This window comes from Lactuca sativa, chromosome 1 (genome assembly GCF_002870075.4).
Source record: "Lactuca sativa cultivar Salinas chromosome 1, Lsat_Salinas_v11, whole genome shotgun sequence".
Lineage (NCBI taxonomy): Eukaryota > Viridiplantae > Streptophyta > Magnoliopsida > Asterales > Asteraceae > Lactuca > Lactuca sativa.
Genome location: NC_056623.2, coordinates 32,175,567 through 32,198,614, shown reverse-complemented (window position 1 = coordinate 32,198,614; position 23,048 = coordinate 32,175,567). Strand labels below are relative to the sequence as shown.

Here is a 23,048-nt window from a genome sequence, read left to right as displayed (position 1 = left end):
TTATAAGATAATGTCGGCAGATGCGCCTAAAAGAGAATGTCATAAACCTGGCAGTCGCGCCTCATAGTGTATGACGTAATCCTGGCAGAGGCGCTTAAAGGATAATATTGGCAGATGCGCCTTATGTAGAAATGGAAGTTTGTGCTAATTCCTTAGGTCAATCCTTAGGAATGAATGAAGGAAGGATAGTTGATTAATAGGGTAAAACCTTAAGAAATAAAGAAGATAATGGTGATGGGTAATTGGGTTGATTGTTTAATGGTTGAATATAATAATTATATTATTGTGGGTCGAAAACCATATATGCTCACCAGGCTCCCAAGCCTGACCCACTCAGTTTAATTGTATCACAGGTATCGATACGAAGCTGCTTTGCACTGAGAGATTAAAGGAGATGTAAATCTTTAGTGTAAATAATGTAAGTTCTGTTTATGCTTATGTGTCTGTATCGGAACATGACATCCCGAGATTTTGTTATATAATAAAAATACATTTCTTTAAAGAAATGCTTTGATAAATCTTTATCATATTTTGGGAACAAATTCCGCAACTGTTTTCTTTAAAAGATTACTCTGATTTTATAAAACAAAGCATAAACAAATCGGTCTTTTCTAGCCGTGAAACTGGGGATGTCACAGTTGGTATCAGAGCATTAGTTTAAGCGAACTAGGAATTGTAGGAAATTTCTAGACTTAAACTTAGAATGCTAAGTAATGATTGTGAGGAGTGTGTCTAAAATATGTTAGGTAGTACACCTAAATTGACACAAGCACTAGTTTATTTTAGGAATGATGCCTAAAATGCTTTTATGTCCTAATTGTTTTGTGTGATAGCTAAATTGATGCTATTATTTGTTCGGATCTATGGTTTGTTGCCGACCGGATCTGGAAACCTTATGTGTTTAGGATTCTAAGCGTACGACTACGAAATTAGAACTAGCATGTAAACGTTTCGGGGTGATAAGGAGATTTATACGTTTATCGTAATTAAAAACTTTCTTATCTAAAAAAAAAATCTCGATTGGTACACCAAATGTCTGCTTGGATGTACAAGAGGTCATGGTGAAGACTCGTAGATAAATTAAGTAAATGGAGGAAATGAAGAAGGCTTATGATAGTGGATGACACCTATCAAAAGATATCGTAAGAGTGGCATCTTGCCTTTAGAGTATATCATATGAAATAACAGTACGTTTAGAGGAGTACGGTACGTCTGAAGTACACCTTCGATTGGCAGGATGATGGAACGATTGGTGAAATTCTCGAAGTTGTCTCATCGCCTGGTATTTCCATCACCAATCAAATTGAAGTAGAGTTGATGATTGAAGATTAAGCAATGAAGAAGTCCTAGTAGAGTCTAGGGAAATTGTTTATGATTATTTGGACACATTCGTATGTGTTAAATTGTTTTGTGATTTTCTTGTATGGTGACTTGGTCGACTGCGGGACAATACTTGGGACGAGTATGAGTAGGTGTGAAAGATAGTAGATGCATATACTACCGGAAGCACATGACTCGCACTTGGATCAGGGAAAGTCACAAGGTTACCAAGAAGCTAGTAATTGATTCCGTTTTGTTCAAGTGTGTCATTACCCTTGTTTCGGTAGTGACTAGTAAGATGGTTGTTATTCTGACCCTAGTGGTCATATCAAATTGAGTCCGACTACGAGGAGTTTGTTACGTGGTTCATGGAACCAAGTTCGATGTAACATCTGACCTAAGTCAAAAGATTGAAATCAATGTGATCGATAGCATCGCGCTAGTTGTTAAGGAAGCTTGTAGCTAGAAATGCAACATGTAAAAATGTGATTATATCACGTTAGAATATGAAGGAAGGTAGATTCCATTCTGGAAATTGACTCTAAGAGACTTGAGTCTAAGCGTTGCATCATACGATGAGAGGTCATTAGAACATGACCCATCGATCTATTGCAATAGATGAATGAAAGTACTTATCCTGAGAAGAAGTAGGAGTCCATAATAAGGACTTATTTTGTAACTTGGAAGTTATGATTGAAAGTACAGCATAGTACGATAAGCAGATGCAAGATTGGGCATCGTCTGCGGTCAAGAAAGCCATAGATTTAAATACTCTTTCGAGGAAAACATAGAAGTTATGGTTATTACCTAGGATGAAGAGATAACGTGTGGAATCATTATGCAAGCCATATTTCGTTGATGATTCCGGGACATAATCATCCTAAGGGGAGATAATTGTAACGCCCGTAGATTAGGGTTAGTCAATTTAGAGACGATAAGCATCAAAAATGACTTTTTGATGGAATATTATTTATAAGGATTAATCTTAACCAAGTTGTAGTATATGTCACAAGGTTTCCGTGCATATAAAGAACGCCGAAATCCGAGTTATAACGAAGAAGTTATGACCTGTCGAAGTTTCGCGACAGAACCGGCACGACCTAGCGCGACCCAGCGCGACGTAAATAGTGAATTTAAGGTAGATAGATATCTATCCTTAGTGATCTAAACGAGAGTCGAATATTTCTTCGATAGTAGTCCAACGATAAAAAGACAGACGAAAACGGAGTTCAGATGAAGGAGTTATGAGTTTATAACGGAGTTTTCCTGTCCCGGCCTACTAAAGATAATATATAAGTAATATACTTATATTATATTAAAAATAAAGTCAAAATTAGCCAATGGAGTCTAAACGAGAGTTGTAGAGCATAATCTCACCTTCGCGTCGATATAAAGAACGTCGAAAACGGAGTTCGTATGCGAAAGTTATGAATTTCTAAAGTTCGGGGCGCGAAACCCAAAAACTGCCAGAGACCACGACGTGGCAAGTCTCCTGACACCTCCGGGAGGCCCCCAGATGCAACTTGGGATGACGCATGCAGTGACGACCAAGCCCACGACGTGGAAAAAGGTTGCCACGACGTGGCAAGGGCCAAATTTGCCCTATAAATAGATTTGAAGGGCCAGACGTTTAAGGTTGCTATTTTCTCTCTTCTCTCTCCCGTTTTACCTCGATTTGCGTGCCAGAAGTACCCCGAAGCCCCGTTATCATTCCCGAGTCCCGAAGCAAGATCTGAAGCCCCGAGAATCCCGAAGAGCGTGATTCCCGAGCCGAAGCTCTGCCCGCGAGAAGTTCGATTTTTGTGAAGATCTTCCAGATCTGCGGAGAGATACTACTTCTACAAGCCGTAGTGTTGTCCGATCATCTTCTGATCAAGTGAGTGTGTAGTCACTTTTGTCTTACACATAGATATGAAGTATTTTATAAAATACGTGCTATGTGTGTGTATATATATATATATATATATATATATATATATATATATATATATATATATATTGTTGTTTATATGAGTGAGTGTGTGGTCACTTTCTTCTAACACATAAATATTAAGTATTTGCTATGAAATATGTGCTATGTGTGTAATATAAAGTTGTTTATATGTGAGAGTGTGTAGTTACTTTCTTCTAACACATAAATATTAAGTATTTTCTATAAAATACGTGCTATGTGTATAATATAAAGTTGTTTATACGTGTGGGTGTATAGTCCCTTTCATAAACACGGGTATAATACAAGTATTGTTTGAATGTATTAAGTATATGTTTGGGAGAGTGTGTGGTTACTTTCTTCTAACACATAAATATGAAGTATTTGTTATAAAATATGTGCTATGTGTTTATATATTGTTGTTTATTTGAGATGAGTATGGAATGAATGTTTTATATAGTTTTTAAATGAGTTAACCTGTATATGTATTTTATATCTACAAATATGTTGGGTAGAACATGGGTAGATGAGATAGTTGGTATGTGATAAAATGATGAGGTATGAAATATGATTAAGAATGATATTGGTAGATGCACCAATTAAGGAATGTCATAAAACTAGCAGATGCGCTTGAGAATAATATCGGTAGATGCACCAAGTAGTAAATGTCGTGATCTTGGCAGACGCGCCAAATAGAGATTGTCGTAACAATAGTAGATGCGCTCATAGGGTAATCTTGGCAGATGCGCTTATAGGATAATCTTGGCAGATGCGCTTATAAGATAATGTCGGCAGATGCGCCTAAAAGAGAATGTCATAAACCTGGCAGTCGCGCCTCATAGTGTATGACGTAATCCTGGCAGAGGCGCTTAAAGGATAATATTGGCAGATGCGCCTTATGTAGAAATGGAAGTTTGTGCTAATTCCTTAGGTCAATGCTTAGGAATGAATGAAGGAAGGATAGTTGATTAATAGGGTAAAACCTTAAGAAATAAAGAAGATAATGGTGATGGGTAATTGGGTTGATTGTTTAATGGTTGAATATAATAATTATATTATTGTGGGTCGAAAACCATATATGCTCACCAGGCTCCCAACCCTGACCCACTCAGTTTAATTGTATCACAGGTATCGATACGAAGCTGCTTTGCACTGAGAGATTAAAGGAGATGTAAATCTTTAGTGTAAATAATGTAAGTTCTGTTTATGCTTATGTGTCTGTATCGGAACATGACATCCCGAGATTTTGTTATATAATAAAAATACATTTCTTTAAAGAAATGCTTTGATAAATCTTTATCATATTTTGGGAACAAATTCCGCAACTGTTTTCTTTAAAAGATTACTCTGATTTTATAAAACAAAGAATAAACAAATCGGTCTTTTCTGGCCGTGAAATTGGGGATGTCACAACATGTAAGAACATATCTAGCTAAATATCTCTTATAGAATGGCTTGAATCTCGTATTCTTGGAGCTTAGAGTCACAAATGTCACTCCTCTAATGGTTTACAAACACCACAAGCAAGATGATGATATTGGAAAGAGGGGAGGAGCACCAAAACCATCCAAGATCTCTACTAGAAGACTTAGCCACGTTTTTGGGATCCCTAGGGGTCTATTTATACGTGTGTGGGCTAGTAGGGTTTCATGAGAAACCCTAATTCTCTGCTTAGGCCTTAAGCAACCCATGGAACCTTTCTAGAAGTCCCTTGGAAGAAAATCATATGGGCTTCCCATAGATTTCGTCCAACCTCTTTCCCTTTAGGAATCCATAGCCCACAATGCAATTATCTTATAATTACAATATTAGTCCCCCAAGTCTAATTAATCTATTTTGACCACAAAATTAATTTCTTAATTAATTATTGTCCACTATTAATACAACTCTATGATTTCTCTATTAATATATTATTCATATAATATATTAATAAACCACAATTAACCTCTTTCTTCATAAATCATCCTATCTAGTTGCTTTGATGAAGGCAACCCAAAAGGACCATGCACAACCGGGTCAAATACTTACCAAATATAGTTACGGGCTTAGACACTAATCCAACAGTCTCCCGCTTAGATAAGTCTAGTAACTATAAATGCAAGTATTATCTGATTAGCAATCGTAGCTCTCAAAGACGCCGTCGAACTCTGATCTTATCAGTAACCTGTCCTTTAGATAAGGGATCATATATTCCTCCATTCTAGATATCGTATGAACTGAGACATGGATTTTAATCACACTCTCTGTCCACGTGTTGTTCCCAATTTATGATTTATGATGACTGACAACAGACTACAATTGAACACATCAACTTAGTCCCGGCTTGGCCAAGCGCTTAGGGTGTCATCACTAAATCGTCGAGGCGCCCACATATATCGCTTTTATCCCACTTTGGGTAAAAGGAACGGATAAACTTCAACTCGAATGCTCACTTGTACTCACTCACCGAATCACACACAACAATACGTTTTATAACACCAAGTTGCCGGTGCGTTTACATATTATCAATGTGTAACCGACTCGCAAGATACATCTCATGTTGGATAAGGTGTCTAAGTCCATAACTATACTTGAGATGTACTTGACCCGACCCGGCATGATCCATTTGGGTTGCACTTCACCCGAATAATTTATATGGATAAACTTTTGAGAATAGTATAAGTTATGATTTATTAATATATTATAAGTTCTAATATATTAATAAGAAATCATATTATCTAATTAGTATTGATCTAAAATTAATTTAGAATTAATTTAGTGATCAAAAGTGTGACTAATTAAATATGGACTCTTGTATTTATATAGAGTGGGCTAATGCTTATTTAGAATGGGCTAGGCTTTCATGGTAAGTACATGGATAGTCCATGGAGCTTTAACCCATTGATCTCATGAAAATGAAAGGTCATGGGTATTAGGGTTTACATGGATGTAACCCTAATCCATCACACTATATAAAGGAGTCCTTGGCACTTGAAACTGGACTAGTTTTTGGTGTGAGAACTAAGAGGGTCGATTTCAAGAAGAGCTCTACTATTCTCTCAAGTTTCTAAGGTTTGTGGTGATTTGTGACTTCCACTTGAGGCATCCACATTATTGGTGCTAGGCTCTCAAATTCCAAGCAATCAACCACTACTAAAAGGTATGTAACTCTACTAGCTTATTATGTTTCAAAGTTCCCCATGCCATGCTAGTTAGGTTAAGAACCTTGGAAAAGCAAATTTGCATGTATCTTAGTAAAACATAGATCCAAGGTTTTTAGGGTTGCATGTACACCATAGGAGTGTTAGAATGCTCAAAACCCTACAACTCACACATCTCGGTTTCAAGAATACAAGATAATATTGTCTCACCAATCACTCGTGATAAAATCCATGAAGCGATCCATAAAAGTGTGGGTTTAATCCAATACTCTAATCTTATAGCAGCACTCATGAACTCTGCAGCAAACTTGTGTCATGTCTAAATGCTTTAGTCAATCTACAGACGGATTCATGAAAATCTTCTTTCATACCTACTCCCAAAGTATGAGCGACTGTGGAATGTTCGAATAATGTTATTATTCAGGAAGTCAAAACATGCAAAGTGAAACACAAGAATAATACTAATCCTATATGGCCCCAAACTTTTGAGTATAAATAAAACACCTTTTATTTAATCACCTTATTGATTACTCATTATTTGTTGTTTCGGGTAATCAACTTCTTACTTGAATTATAACAACAGTTGTCCCATGCACCAAGCATGCACACTATGTTTTCGTATGGTCCTTACTTTGTGAAATAGATCAAATGACCACATTTCCAATGATGCTCATTTCACAATTCCTAATCCTAATCAATTAGTGTAAGAATACAAAATTCTTGCTACTACTAGAATATGTTAGATTCTAACATTTTATGCAACGGTCCTTTCCTAATGTCATAGCGTCAAAGTCACAAAGACTTTGCCAATGAAATTACAAAGTACTCTATTGGAGATTGTTGTAAGACAATTCCATAGTCATGCAGTCTCATATATATTCAAAGTACATTCCTTTGAACATCCTTCTTGCACAGAAGTTTCTAATCTAGACATAGATTCTTAATGTCCAACTCCCAATAAGGAAACATTTCCATATTTGTCATATGACAACTCATTCTAAATAGAGTCTTATCTATTCATAATAATGCCAATATGGTTCATCCATGACTATACTTCCAATTGTCCACAAGCGACCAATCTTTGGCGAACCTTAGATTGTCCTTGACAGTTGTTTCATGATTTTAGTCAAATCCGTTTCTATTCCGTTTTTCCCTCTTAATGCCCTAGGCATTTCGAAAATTTTAGAACGGTCGAATATTACAGCATATGTAATCGATCCTATACTCTAAGCATATGGGATACGATTCATAATGAAAAACATGATACTTTACCAGCTTTTTGCTATAATATTGCCATAATATTTCTAGTTGCCATGTTCTCAAAATTCGAACTATGAAGAGGGATGCCGTAATCATAATCGAACTTTGAGAATGCAATTTATAAATATTTCTTTGACTAAATTCAATTAAAATTTCTCGATCTAAGCTTTTAGATTGGAAACGAAGTATAACGTTCTCTCCCTTAGTTGTAGCAAAAACAACTTTTCAACCCCTGCAACTTTGCAAAGTGAAACTTTTGTTTTTCTATACTTAATATTGCCAACTTGCAACACTTAAAATAATAATCATGCTCCCACTAACATGATGATTATATCCATTCCATCATAACATTTATGTTCCCACTAGCTTTGACACGTATTTAAAAAACTGTTGGACTTCTAGAAGACAATACTTATTGACTTCCAAAGTTCATATTTCCAATACGATGTGCTTCGATAAGCCTTTATCTAAGCTTCTTAAAATTATACACCTTTCCTTGGACAGCTCACATGTGTGTCTAAACTAATGAAGAACTTATATTACTAAGTCCCAAATGTTTAGACTAATCACCAAATCTCAAAATTCAAACTATGAAGAGGGATGTCGTAATCATAATCGAATTTGAGAATGCAATTTACATAATCGCTATCTCCTTAAAATCTCTCTTAGTGAAAGCGTTTCCTCACAATCATTTTCATGAATGAACGAAACCTTATGATACTTAGATTTTATGGTGCAGGTGTTCCTATCAATGCGAATTTGTCATAACCATAATCATAAGATAATGTTTGTGACAAATCCAAACTCTTATGGACAGAACTTGTTAATTCTTAATTTCTTGCCATCAAGGGTCCTACCATTCCTTCCAAGTTATTGAGCAGCTCAGCCCTACCTTTCAATGTACTTTCCATTGATTAAGGTGTCTTGCCCCTATGCAACCTATTGAGAACTCGTAGAACTCATATTCATAATCAACTCAACTGGATTGGCACAGAAACAAGAATACATCAACACGATAGGTTACAATCCTCAGGTCGTGTGCCAGTGTTTAATAGGTTTACTTCTTGATTTGTTCTTGAAACTTTTCAAGATCTTTAGACTCTCAATGACCACTTGACATATTAGATTCTCTTATCAAGAAACATTTCTTGACAAAAACAAATATCCAAGAGTTATTGTGTGTCTATATCAAGACAAAACCTACATGCAATTTGGTACTAGTTGGTCTTTTTCTTATTCAAGACATCACAACTTACCAAAATGTGCAAGTGTAAGAACATTCATACTTAAGATTATGTCACTCAAGTCACAATCTTGGAGTATGACTCTAAGACTTGATTTTGGCACGAAGTATGATACATCTTATTAACTTAACCACTACAACAATTCTCGATTCCTTTTCTTAGCCAAACTAGTGCACTAAGGTGTCCTTAGAGGACGCATTGTAATATGGTTCCTACGATTACTAAGACGATCATAAAAACATGATACAAAAGAACTCTCCCTTCTTCTTAGATTGGAGAACCTTTTAATCTTCCTGCCTTCATTGATTTTACTTATTCATTCTGCCATTCATTGAAACTTTTCAATGATTCAGAATTACACCTAATCTTGTAAGTATAACCACATTTACTAGACTTTTAGTAAATCATGAAAAATAATGTTATTATTATTTATGGTGGACTTGACTAGTGCACAACATTGTTTACTAGTTCCTTTAGTCCTTCAATTGACTCACATACTTATGTGAACAAGGAATTAGTCTTAATTACCTAAGTAAGTACCAAGATTTCCATACATCACACAATACAAGTTGTATGATTCCAAGTTTCTGTCCAATTGAAACTTGGGCGATGGGAATCTTTCCTTACTTAGAAAATTATGACACTATCATGAATAACATAACTAAGAATCACATCCATTTCAACATTGCTAATAATAGATATACACAAACATCAATTTTTTCATACATGTCATTGCAAGAATAAATAAATAAGAGAAAATCAAACTTTATTTTATTGCGGAAAAAATTGTCCTTACAACGCAACTCAAATGAAAAACTATGCTATTACATTTCTTAGCAATCTATCCTAACTCTAAAGTAGCAGCTCAAAAAATCCGATCTTCGAATCCATGCGATCAAAATCCATTTCTTCACGATCAGATTCAACTCGCTTCTTCCTTTAAGCTTCCTCTCTTTTCTTCGATTCTACAAAACATCAAAAAATGTAAAATTATCACATAATGTATCAAGAATCAAAAATAGGAACTTATAGAGTTAGTTAATGGATTTTACCTGAAATAGAGCCATACGTCTTAACTCTCCCATCTCTTAGATCTCTCAGGTAGACAGGGCAGCTTCGTCTCCAATGCCCTTTCTCTTGGCAATAAAAGCAAATTGACTCTTTTGGAACAGCACACGGAACTACCTCAGACTTTGCCTTTCTCTTATGATCAAACTTTTCGACCATGACATTCCTTTCGTTGCCATTGCCTAAGTCCATGGAGGTTTGGAAGGCAGATCCACCAATCAACATTGCTTCTCTAGTGCGCCAAATCATTGTTGATTCAGCAACAACAAGCAAATAGGTGAGATCGATGAGGGTCACTTCGCAGTCTATCATATAGTACTCTCTTACGAACTCACTATATGAGTCAGGAAGCGATTGAAGAACCCAGTCAACAGCCAGCTTCTCATAGACGACTCCCAACATTCTTAACCTATCAATGTGTGACTTCATCTCTAAGACGTGTGCACACACTGACTTTCCTTCTTCATGTTTACTTGCCAAAAGGGATTGAGTGAGCTTGAACTTTTCAAGCCTTTGAACTTGTGGGTTAGAGAGAACAATAGGAGGAGGTGGAGGAAGTGAAGCATGATCTCTTGTTCCTCGATCGAATCGTGGAATATCATCTTCATGTGGAAAGTTTGTTCCAAGGGATTTGGGAAGACCATAGTTGTCATACTTTGACATCTTCAAAAAGGGAGAAAATTCAAGTTAGTTGATTGATTGAGTCCTTAATAAAACACCCAAATGAGAGATTAAGGCTAGGACCCAACACAATATTCTACAACTTGGAAGAGGGATGTCGTAATCCAAATTACAGAACATTTGAAGGTAAGTGAATGACGATTCACTAATTTCCCACTATGAAAACAAAAAAGAGATTAAGTTTTAAATGTATTGAAGACTCCTAGATCCTTTGAGATTCATTGAACTTTTCAATGGCTTGTTTAAATCTCGATATGCCCCTCGATTTGTGACTAGGATGCCGAGGATCACAAAACAGGGTGCGAATAACCATGCAAGCATACATGGTGCCCCCAATGTTACAGTCATCTATTCGATGTGCCGGTTAACCACGCATGCTCCACCGAACTATGACAAACATCGAGTCACCCTTCGCAGCCTTTGCTTAGAACCCATTTATTGTGTCGATTAACCACACACGCTCCACTAATGTCTTAGCAAGGGTACAAAGTGTAATTTCATGGAATTGCGTCAAATTCACTTTTGCCTGAAGTAACTAAGATAGGGAATTTTGTAAAAATATTTAGTTACTTTATAGTTCATTATACTTTTAATGGAAAAAGTTTTCCCAATCATACCCGATCGGCTAACGACCCTCCACCAATCAAGGAAGCGGTGGGTGAGAGTGGACACCCATTAAACGACCATTTTATAGGCCATAACCTTATACCCCCCCCCATAGATCGGCTTTGTGAATGGGGCCTACTAACGGTAAGACTAGCATTTAAGTTATACATATATAATATTAGACTTTTTAATTTTATATATAGTATAAGGATGTATTTTACACTTTTTAAAATACTATGTGGTCTAATTTAATAAATTACACTTTTAATTTAATTAAATGTAAACCATATAACTATGGATTTATTAACCCTCTTTTAATTATACACTTAATTAGTTGAATAAAACCATAAGGGTGCAATTTGAACTTTTCAAAAATTAGGGTTTTAGAATTTAACATTTTAAAATTAAACTATTAATTAAAATTTTAAATTCCAAAACTTGAGGGAAAGTTTTGAAACCTTTCAAAACAATTAAGTTTAACTATTTAAATTTCAAAACTAAAACTATTAAGTTCAAATTTAAACTATAAAACTTAAAGGTGTAAATTGAAACTTTTCAATGTAAGTAGGTTAAATATTTGACTTATAATAATCCTATATTATCCATATTTAACAAAATCCATCAATTTTGATGAAGATAATCATTCCAAACTTAAAAAATCGGATTTAGGTAAGAAAAACGAGTTTTGACAATTATCCTCAATAAAATCTAGCAGAAAAATCAAAAATCCCGGCAACAGTATAGGAAACTCGTCGAGTTGGGCTCTGAACTCGTCGAGTTCATGCTCCACATAGCAAAAACTTTCGATTTCCTGATCTTTTACAGTTCACAATTGCGTCAATTCATTGTACAAATAGTCTAGGCTCTAATACCACTGATGGGAATTGAGCACTACATCATTCCTATGGTGTACATGCAAACCCTAAAGCTTTGGATCTAGTTTTTTCTAATGAACATGCGATAATCATCCAAATCCATAAACCCTAGATCTAGCATATGAATATTGAAATAACATGTAAGAACAGATCTAGATAAATACCTCTTATAGAATGGCTTGAATCTCGTATCCTTGGAGCTTAGAGTCACAAATATCACTCCTCTAATGGTTTACAAACACCACAAGCAAGAGGATGATATTGGAAAGAGGGGAGGAGCACCAAAACCGTCCAAGATCTCTACTAGAAGACTTAGCCACATTTTTGGGATCCCTAAGGGTCTATTTATACTTGTGTGGGCTACTAGGGTTTCATGAGAAACCCTAATTCTCTGCTTAGGCCTTAAGCAACCCATGGAACCTTTCTAGAAGTCCCTTGGACGAATATCATATGGGCTTCCCATAGATTTTGTCCAACCTCCTTCCCTTTAGGTATCCATAGCCCACAATGCTATTATCTTATAATTACAATATTAGTCCCCCAAGTCTAATTAATCTATTTTGGCCACAAAATTAATTTCTTAATTAATTCTTGTCCAGTATTAATTAAACTATGATTTCTATATTAATATATTATTCATACAATATATTAATAAAACATAATTAACCTCTTTCTTCATAAATCATCATATCTAGTTGCTTTGATGAAGGCAACCCAAAAGGACCATGCACAACCGGGTCAAATACTTACCAAATATAGTTACGGGCTTAGACACTAATCCAACAGTCTCCCGCTTAGATAAGTCTAGTAACTATAAATGCAAGTATTATCTGATTAGCAATCGTAGCTCTCAAAGACGCCGTCGAACTCTGATCTTATCAGTAACCTGTCCTTTAGATAAGGGATCATATATTCCTCCATTCTAGATATCGTATGAACTGAGACATGGATTTTAATCACACTCTCTGTCCACGTGTTGTTTCCCGATTTATGATTTATGATGACTGACAACAGACTACAATTGAACACATCAACTTAGTCCCGGCTTGGACAAGCGCTTAGGGTGTCATCACTAAATCGTCGAGGCGCCCACATATATCGCTTTTATCCCACTTTGGGTAAAAGGAACGGATAAACTTCGACTCGAATGCTCACTTGTACTCACTCACCGAATCACACACAACAATACGTTTTATAACACCAAGTTGCCGGTGCGTTTACATATTATCAATGTGTAACCGACTCACAAGATACATCTCATGTTGGATAAGGTGTCTAAGTCCATAACTATACTTGAGATGTACTTGACCCGACCTGGCATGGTCCATTTGGGTTGCACTTCACCCGAATAATTTATATGGATTCCTTATTCACCAATAAGGGTTTTAGGGTTCAAAATGCACCCAAAAGGGTAGATCTAGGGTCTTCATGCAATGAGGGTCCATAAAGGCAACAGATCTGAGCTCCTGGAGCTCAATCATGCCTAGATCTAAGGGCCAATCAGTTTATTACGAAATAATTTGCACATACAAGCTTGGGGATTGGCTCAAGAATGACTTAAATGAAGTAATAAGCATAGAAACAGGGGGAAAACGGGTTATACCTCAAAGGAACTACTGAGAGAGCACAAAGATGCTTGGATTCCTTCCCTTCCTCTTGATCTACTTCCCTTTTGCCTCTAATCCTTCAAGAACACACAACAATTGCTTCAAACTCTCTATGAATAGCTTAGAGCGAGGGTTGGGAGCTCTGGGGGTGAATGGGGGCTGGCTTGGGGCGGATATGTTGTTTAAATAGGGTGCAAACCCCTGAAACTTAGGGTTTCATCCAACAACGGTGACTCGCCGAGTCCGGAATATGGACTCGCTGAGTCACCAACTTAAAAGTGTCCCGGGGTCCCGTCTCTACTCGACGAGTCGGACCTATGACTCGTCGAGTCCAAGGCTAAAAAAAATGGAAAATACAAATAAGATTTACGTACCAGGAACCAGGTGCTACAAATCTCCCCCACTTATTTTAGACTTCGTCCTCGAAGTCTGCTGCTCGATCCTGAAACAGCTCAGGGTAATGCTCCATCATCTCGTCCACCGGCTCCCAAGTCCATTCTGAACCCTTGCGGTGCTGCCATTGCACCTACACTAGCTCCAACCTCTTGTTCCTCAAATCCTTCGACTTCCTGTCGAGGATTGCGACTGGGCGTTCAATGTAATTCAGGCTGTCATCAACCTGAATATCCTCTAACGGCACAACCGCTGAATCGTCCACTAGGCACTTCCGCAGCTGAGAAACATGGAAAGTGTTGTGGATCTGGCTGAGCTCGGCTGGCAGATCCAGCCTATACGCCACCTTGCCCACCCGGGCTACGACCCTGAACGGTCCGATGAATCTCGGGCCCAACTTGCCCCGCTTCTTGAATCGAATGACGCCTTTCCAAGGCGACACCTTCCGGAGAACCATATCCCCGACTTGGAACTCCAAGTCGGATCGACGCTTGTCGGCGTAACTCTTCTGTCGACTCTTAGCAGTCTGAAGCCTGCTCCGAACCTGCTGGATCCTCTCGGTCGTCTTGAGCACCACTTCGGTGCTCCCCATGACTCTCTGGCCAACTTCACCCCAGCATATCGGGGTCCTGCACCTCCGTCCGTACAACATCTCGAAGGGAGGGCGGTCGATACTCGCGTGATAGCTGTTGTTGTAGGAGAACTCGGCTAGGGGAAGATACGTATCCCAGCTACCACCAAAGTCTAACACACACGCCTGCAACATATCCTCCAAGGTCTGGATGGTCCGCTCGCACTGACCATCCTTCTGCGGGTGAAAGGCGGTGCTAAAATGCAAACGAGTGCGCAACTCGTCATGAAATATCTTCCAAAATCTGGAAGTAAAACGCACATCCCTGTCCGAGATAACCGAAACTGGCACCCCGTGCCGCGCCACGATCTCCCTGATATAGATGTCGGCCAATTTCTCAGGCGATATGCTTTCCTGAATCGGGATAAAGTGAGCACTCTTGGTCAATCGATCCACGATGACCCAAATCAAATCCACTCCACGCGCGGTCCTGGGAAGCTTCGTGATAAAATCCATCGTGATATCTTCCCATTTCCACAGTGGAATATCCAACGGCTGCATCTTGCCATGCGGTCTCTGACCGCTCAACGTACCATGCCACATCCCGCTTCATACAGGGCCACCAATAATCTAGACGAAGATCCATATACATCTTCGTCGCCCCGGGATGAATAGAGAATCGGGACTTGTGCGCCTCCTCCATCAAAATATGTCGCACGCCTCCGTGATATGGCACCCACACCCTACGGTGTAGTGTCAATAGTCCTCGGCTATCATAATCAAAGGAGGAAACCTGACCCACCACACGCTCACTCTTCCGATGTTACTCCTTGATAGCCTCCTGTTGGGCCTCCCGAATCTGCTCCAACAAGGGAGTCACTACGGTCATCCTCATGCACATATCCCTGATCGGTGCCGCCTTGCGGCTAAGCGCATCGGCCACCACGTTGGCCTTCCCCAGGTGGTAGAGGATCTCGCAATCATAATCCTTTACCACGTCCAACCACCGACGCTGCCTCATATTCAGATTCGGCTGATCCATGAGGTACCTCAAACTCTTGTGGTCCGTGTAGATGGTACATCGAACCCCGTAGAGGTAATGCCGCCAAATCTTGAGGGCAAAAACCACCGCCCCCAACTCCAAATCATGCGTCGCGTAGTTCGCCTCGTGAGGCTTGAGCTGCCTCGAAGTGTAGGCAATGACATGCCCCCTCTGCATCAGTACCGCGCCCAACCCAGAAATGGACGCGTCGCAGTATACCACAAAATCCTCTACGCCCTCTGGCAAGGCTAAGATCGGCGCCTCGCACAGTCTCTGTCTCAGCGTCTCAAATACAGCCTGCTGCTCGGGTCCCCATCGAAAGACCACGACTTTCTTCGTCAGCCGCGTCAGGGGTACGGCTATCTTGGAGAAATCCTGAATAAATCTCCGATAGTAGCCTGCTAATCCCAGGAAACTCCGAATCTCAGATGGAGACTTCGGAACCTCCCATCTCATCACGGCCTCGACCTTGGCCGGATCGACCAGAATCCTATTCTGGTTGACAAGGTGTCCGAGAAATTGCACCTCGCGAAACCAAAACTCACACTTGGAGAACTTGGCATACAAGCTCTCCCTCCTCAGGGTCTCCAACACCTCTCACAGATGCTCCTCATGCTCCTCCTGAGTCTTGGAATAAACCAAGATGTCATCGATAAAGACTATCACAGACCGATCCAGCATCGGTCTGCATACGCGGTTCATGAGGTCCATGAATGCGGCAGGAGCATTGGTGAGCCCAAACGGCATCACCACAAACTCATAGTGGCCATAGCGCGTCCGAAACGCGGTCTTCTGCGTATCCTCCTCCCTGACCCTCATCTGATGATAACCTGAACGCAAATCAATCTTGGAGAACCAAGATGCTCCCTGAAGCTGGTCAAAGAGGTCATCAATCCTCGGGAGCGGGTAACGGTTCTTCACCGTTACCTTGTTCAGCTCCCGGTAATCTATACACATCCGATGCGACCCGTCCTTCTTCTTCACGAACAAAATCGGGGCTCCCCAGGATGAACTACTCGGTCGAATGAATCCCTTGTCTAACAGCTCCTGCAGTTGTGTAGACAACTCCTGCATCTCAGGAGGAGCCAACCGATACGGTGCCTTGGCTATCGGAGCCGCACCAGGAACGAGGTCAATCCTAAAATCAACCTATCGCTCCGGAGGTATCCCAGGAAGCTCCTCTGGAAAAACATCTGCGAATTCTCGCACCGGAACCTCACTCACTGTCGCCTTACGCGCCTCCCGGGTATCCATCACGTAAGCGACATATCCTGCGCATCCCTGCTGAAGGTAGCGTCTCGCCCTTGCTGCTGAACATACTGCGGGTCCACACTGCGGCCTCTCGCCATGAATCACTAACTCTCCCCCGCTTGGGGTCCTGACCCGCACTAGCTGTTGCGCGCAATCTATCACCGCCCCATTAGGGCTCAACCAATCCATGCCTATAATCACCTTGTTCCCGCGCAACGGAATGGGAACCAAGTCTACCAAGTAGCGCTCCTCAAACAAACGCAATACGCAATCTCGAAACACCACCGATGCTCGCACCGATCGATCATCAGCAATCTCTACCTCTAAAGGGCAATCTAACTCGCCCGAAGTCTCATGAAACTTCTTGCTAAGCGCAAGGGAAACAAATGATCGGGATGCACCCGAGTCGAACAACACCTGAATTGGGATGCCGTTCACATGGAACGATCCTAATGCATACATATACATATGGAGCACATATCAATATCATAACATCATAAAAATAAAATAGAGGGAAAGAATCATACCCGTCACCACATCGGGTGCGGCGCGTGCCTCCTTAGTAGTCAACTGAAATGCTCGGCTCCTCACCACCGGAGCCTCTGCCTTGCCCTGCCGGCCATCCGTGATCCGCAGGGTCGCTGGAGCTGGCGCCTTCACCGGCGCTGAAACTGTCAACTGGGGGCAATTGGCCTTCTTGTGGCCCCTCTGGTTGCAGTGGAAACACAGCAACTCTGATGTCTGAATAACTGCTGCCGGAGCAGTGCAATCCCTGCTAAAGTGCCCAGGCTTGCCGCACTTGTAGCAGCCTGATGATCCCAACCGGCACGCTCCCTCGTGCGTCTTGCCGCATTTCCTGCAGCGTCCCCATCCCTGTTGGCCTTTCGGCCCCGCATCTGATCCCTTGGGCTTCTTCCCCAAAGCCCCTCCTGACTGACCCTCTTCTGCCTTCCGTTTCCGGATGTGCTCCAAATCTATCTCCCTCTCCCTCGCCCTGACAATCAGGGAGTCCAAGGTGGGGCAAGCTGAAAAACTAACGTGCTCCCGGATATCAGCCCGGAGCATGTCGTGATAGCGGGTCCTCCTCATATCCTCGTCACCGGCATACTGGGGCACCAACAAAGCCCTCTCCCGGAACTTGGCGGTGATCTCCGCCACAGTCTCCGTCGTCTGCCTCATGTCCAGAAACTCCCTGGCCAACTGCTGAAGCTCGACAGCCGGCGCAAACTCTGCCTTGAACCTGGTCACAAAGTCCGACCAGGTCATAGCCTCGATAGCCGAGGCTCCCAACGAGTCACCCACTGACTCCCACCAATCTCGGGCTCGGTCCCGTAAACACCCGGCTGCATACCTCACCTTCGACCCCTCGGGGCAGAAGCTAGTCAACTGTGCAGACTCGATGTCCGCAATCCATCGCCTGGCAGCAATGGGGTCTTTCACCCCATGGAAATCCGGCGCACCACTGCCCCTGAAGTCCTTGAAGGACAGTGTGCGAGATCCCGACTGGCTAGATGCCATATCACTCCTGAATGCCCGAAGGCGATCCTCCATCATCTCCATGATCCTTTCCTTGATCGACCCAAAGAGGATGGGGGTCGACTCAAGGATGCCTCTGGTGATCTCTGACGCGATGAACTCGCGTAGTCCCTCATCTACCGGCTCGGAACCTGATCCCGAACCTGACCCCTCTCCTGAACCGCCATCCACCGGCCTCAATCGAAGTACCACCATTCTGCAATACATAATACAATCATTAGTGATATTGATACTTCCTGAGGGATCACTGCTACTTACAAGTTCCCTGGTCTTATCTTGGCCTTCCTTGGTTCGGGTACGGATCCTCTGCTTTCAGTAGTACGGGCCCATACTACCTTCCATATCTATCCGTACCTTCTTCAAGGAATGCCTCGACTCCACCAGATCCCTTTCACTACTGCTGATCACTTCTATACTCATCCTAGGCTTGCCCTAGGGAAATCTCTGATTCTACTCTATCCAGCCCTCAGCTGCTGCAAGCCTCCTTGTAATGCCAATTAGCCATTACCCGAATACCATCACATGTGACGAGGCTCAGATAATCCTTCGAGTACCCGACTCGTCCCTACAACGGTTGGACTCAAACAAGAGATGCGCAGTAGGATCAAATCCGGCACTCTAAGATTATTCAACCCTGATCACATGTGACGTGACGTATTCGCCTAATGGCTAACTCCCATTATTCATAGTCCCACATAGCACGAAGCAAGCAGCATTCAAACAAGGGTAACAATCCCAATCAACTCTATCTGCTTACAGGAACTGTACTAGCATAAAGTGCTAAGCTCATACTATCAGGCATAACCTAATCAGGCTATCCTACTTGCTGTCTACTCAATAACTAGCATGCAATTCTCATACAACTGAAACACATAAAGCAGGCACATAAGGCATCACTCCTAGATCCTTAGTCCTATTCTAGCATGCTGTTCTACAAAAGCTGATAAACATAACATAAACTCGTATGGGTACTTTGGGGAATACTTACTTGAGCTCGGCCGGTCGCGCACATCACACACTTCGTTCTTTCTCGAAACTCTTTTCTCAGTTTTTAGAAAACATTTTCTTTTAGAAAATCTTTTAATCCCTCGATTTGAGTTCAGACACCCCCGAAGGTGTGTCCGAATCCCTCAAACCAGGGATCTGATACCAACTTGTAACGACCCAATTTTCACGTCCAAAAATTTTGCTATAAAACATTACCTGAAAGCATTAATAGTTAAAACATTGTTTGATTAAACGATTTCACATCGAAAAACAAATTGAAAACCACAACATTCGATCAATCAAATATCAGAGTATCAATCCCAGAATAAACTCGTAACTGCGGAAACAAGAGTGTGTGTGTGTGTGTGACATGCTGCTACCGCGCCGGCTCCTTTCCCCTAGCTGAGGAGGTACCTGAAACCAAAACTGAAAACCGTAAGCACGAAGCTTAGTGAGTTCCCCCACTGTACCACATACCATATAATCTCATAACATACATATATTGTCAGGCATATCTGGGTGCCCGACCTACCTCTTCGGCCTTCTCGACCGGGTATTGCCTAGCATATCTGGGTGCTGGCCTCCCCTTCGGTCCTCTCGACCGGATATTGTCTAGCATATCTGGGTGCTGGCCTCCCCTTCGGTCCTTTCGACCGGATACTGGGGAACTATTCCTCCCCTCCACTACTACCACATAACATGTATCACAATATCAGATCTATCTAACATGGCTGGGTATAACTACCCCTTCGGCCCTACCGACCGGATATCTCGGGGACTATCTCCCCCCTACTGTCACTAGCACATAGCATCATATCATACTAGCACATAAACATAACACAAGTAGTAGTAATCCCTAGATGAATATCACGGAGACAATCATCCACATACAACTCCTACTGGTGGGCCGGCATTGTGGCCGTAGGCCCACCGCTACTGGAAGGTAACTCACCTCGAAGTACCTGCTGATCTGATCGGGAACTGACTGTCTACTGCTGCTGCTGCTGCTCCGGAAATCCTCCGGCTGCAATTTCCACAACATACTCAATCAAACACTGCTAACTGTCCTTTGGGTAAAATGACCATTTTACCCCTGATCATGCCCTAAGTCAAAGTCAGAGTCAACTTTCAGTTGACCCGACTCGCCGAGTTGGCTTTCCAACTCGCCGAGTCCCTACCCAAACGATTGTCCTGAATCCCGTTTCTACTCGTCGAATTAGGCGACGACTCGACGAGTTCTCCTTCTAAACCGATATTCAAGTCCTTCATCCTACTCGCCGAGTTGTATGAACAACTCGTCGAGTTCATCTTCATCCGATGAACACTTATGCTAAGACTTGTCGAGTTGTATAAACAGCTTGCCGAGTTCATCTTCATCCGAAGAACACTTATGCTGCGACTCGCCGAGTTGTATGAACAACTCACCGAGTCTGTTCTTGATCTAAGGAGATTGCCTTGAACTCGCCGAGTCAGGGCATTGACTCGCCGAGTTCCTCCATAGATGAGTTCAGCTTTCGACTCACTGAGTCACACCCCGTGACTCACTGCTCACTCGACACTATGAAAAGGGGACAAACTCGGAGGCTCGCGAACCGACTCGCCGAGTCAGATGAACGACTTGCCGAGTCGTTGCCATGCAACCACTAACTACACGGATTTGCTCGATTCCAGCCCATGCCATTCACAGATATGGGTTCCTAGAGCATGAATCACACGTAAAGTTTCCAACTTTACGTGTAGATATTCACCAATAAGGGTTTTAGGGTTCAAAATGCACCCAAAAGGGTAGATCTAGGGTCTTCATGCAATGAGGGTCCATAAAGGCAACAGATCTGAGCTCCTGGAGCTCAATCATGCCTAGATCTAAGGGCCAATCAGTTTATTACGAAATAATTTGCACATACAAGCTTGGGGATTGGCTCAAGAATGACTTAAATGAAGTAATAAGCATAGAAACAGGGGGAAAATGGGTTATACCTCAAAGGAACTACTGAGAGAGCACAAAGATGCTTGGATTCCTTCCCTTCCTCTTGATCTACTTCCCTTTTGCCTCAAATCCTTCAAGAACACACAACAATTGCTTCAAACTCTCTATGAATAGCTTAGAGCGAGGGTTGGGAGCTCTGGGGGTGAATGGGGGCTGGCTTAGGGCGGATATGTTGTTTAAATAGGATGCAAACCCCTGAAACTTAGGGTTTCATCCAACAGCGGTGACTCGCCGAGTCTGGAATATGGACTCGCCGAGTCACCAACTTAAACGTGTCCCGGGGTCCCGTCTCTACTCGACGAGTCGGACCTATGACTCGTCGAGTCCAAGGCTAAAAAAAATGGAAAATACAAATAAGATTTACGTACCAGGAACCAGGTGCTACATAATGAAATATAATATACATAATAATTTAAAGTGTTAGACCACACTAAATTATGTAAGAAATACTTACAAAAATCCTTAGGAATTATTTGAGATGTTCTTAGTGTTCTTGGTGTTCTTAGATGTTCTTGGTGAAAATAAGGAGATTTGAAGATGGTATGAATGTTCTTGAGGACTTCATGAAGATTTGAAGGGAATCTGAACAAAATCTTATGAATATATGATGATTTCGGATGAGTTTTGAGAGCAAAATGGGAGGGATTTCGGTGTTGCAAATGAGAAATGAGGATGGTTTGCGGCTAAACATATATAAGGGAGGTTTTTGGCCTTAATGGGCCCTAACAAGAGGGTTTTCGGTCCTTTCAGTGATGATTTCGGTCCTATAGTGATTCCTTAAGGGATTTCGGTCATGGTATTTCAAAAAGCAAGTGATTTCGGTTCTTGGTTCCATAAAGCAAGTGTTTTCGGTTTTGGTAAGGGATTAGATTCCCTAAACCGAAAACCATATATATATATATATATATATATATATATATATATATATATATATATATATATATATATATATATATATATATATATTATAAAATACCATGATTTAATTTATGTGTTAAACTTTTATTTGAACAAGTGCGACTTTTATTGACTTGAAATAATGGGTTGTTATATTATCCCCCTGAGGGAATTTTGTCCCGAATTTATTTCTATAGTGAGTACTCATGGACTAGGGAAAAGATGCGGATACTTTCGTTGCATCTGGTCGTCTCGCTCCCAAGTGAATTCGGGTCCTCGCTTGGCGTTCCAGCAGACCTTCACTATCGGTATGCGACTTTGTTTCGTTCTTTTGACTTCCATATACTTGATTTCTATTGGTTCTTCCACGAAGTGTAAGCTCTCGTTTATCTCGATTTCATCGAGTGGAATCACGAGTCTCGTCGGATAGACACCTCTTTAGATTAGCCACGTGGAAGGTAGAATGTACGTTATTAAGTTCTTGAGGTAGTCGGAGTTTGTAAGCTACTGGGCTGATTCTAGCAAGAATCTCGAATGGCCCAATTTACCTTGGATTTAGTTTTCCACGTTTTTCAAAACATATCATGTCGTTCCATGGTGAGACCTTCAACAGAACGCGGTCATCAACTTGGAATTCCAAGGGTTTTCTTCTC

The 23,048-nt window shown here is 41.2% G+C and overlaps 1 protein-coding gene across 1 annotated transcript; it reads right to left on the bottom strand.

The window, feature by feature from the left end:
- Positions 1-9,639: 9,639 nt before the first annotated feature.
- Positions 9,640-22,366, bottom strand: LOC128132642 (uncharacterized). The gene is made up of 2 exons (XM_052769342.1): positions 9,947-22,366; positions 9,640-9,859 (listed from the first exon to the last, which is right to left on the bottom strand). Exon 1 carries the CDS (start codon positions 18,729-18,731, stop codon positions 17,475-17,477), a length of 1,257 nt encoding a protein of 418 aa, XP_052625302.1. The 5' UTR covers positions 18,732-22,366; the 3' UTR covers positions 9,640-9,859; positions 9,947-17,474.
- Positions 22,367-23,048: the final 682 nt, after the last annotated feature.

Coding starts and splice junctions, on each gene's coding strand:
- LOC128132642 (XM_052769342.1), bottom strand. CDS start 18,731: ATGTATTGCAGAATGGTGGTACTTCGATTGAGGCCGGTGGATGGCGGT.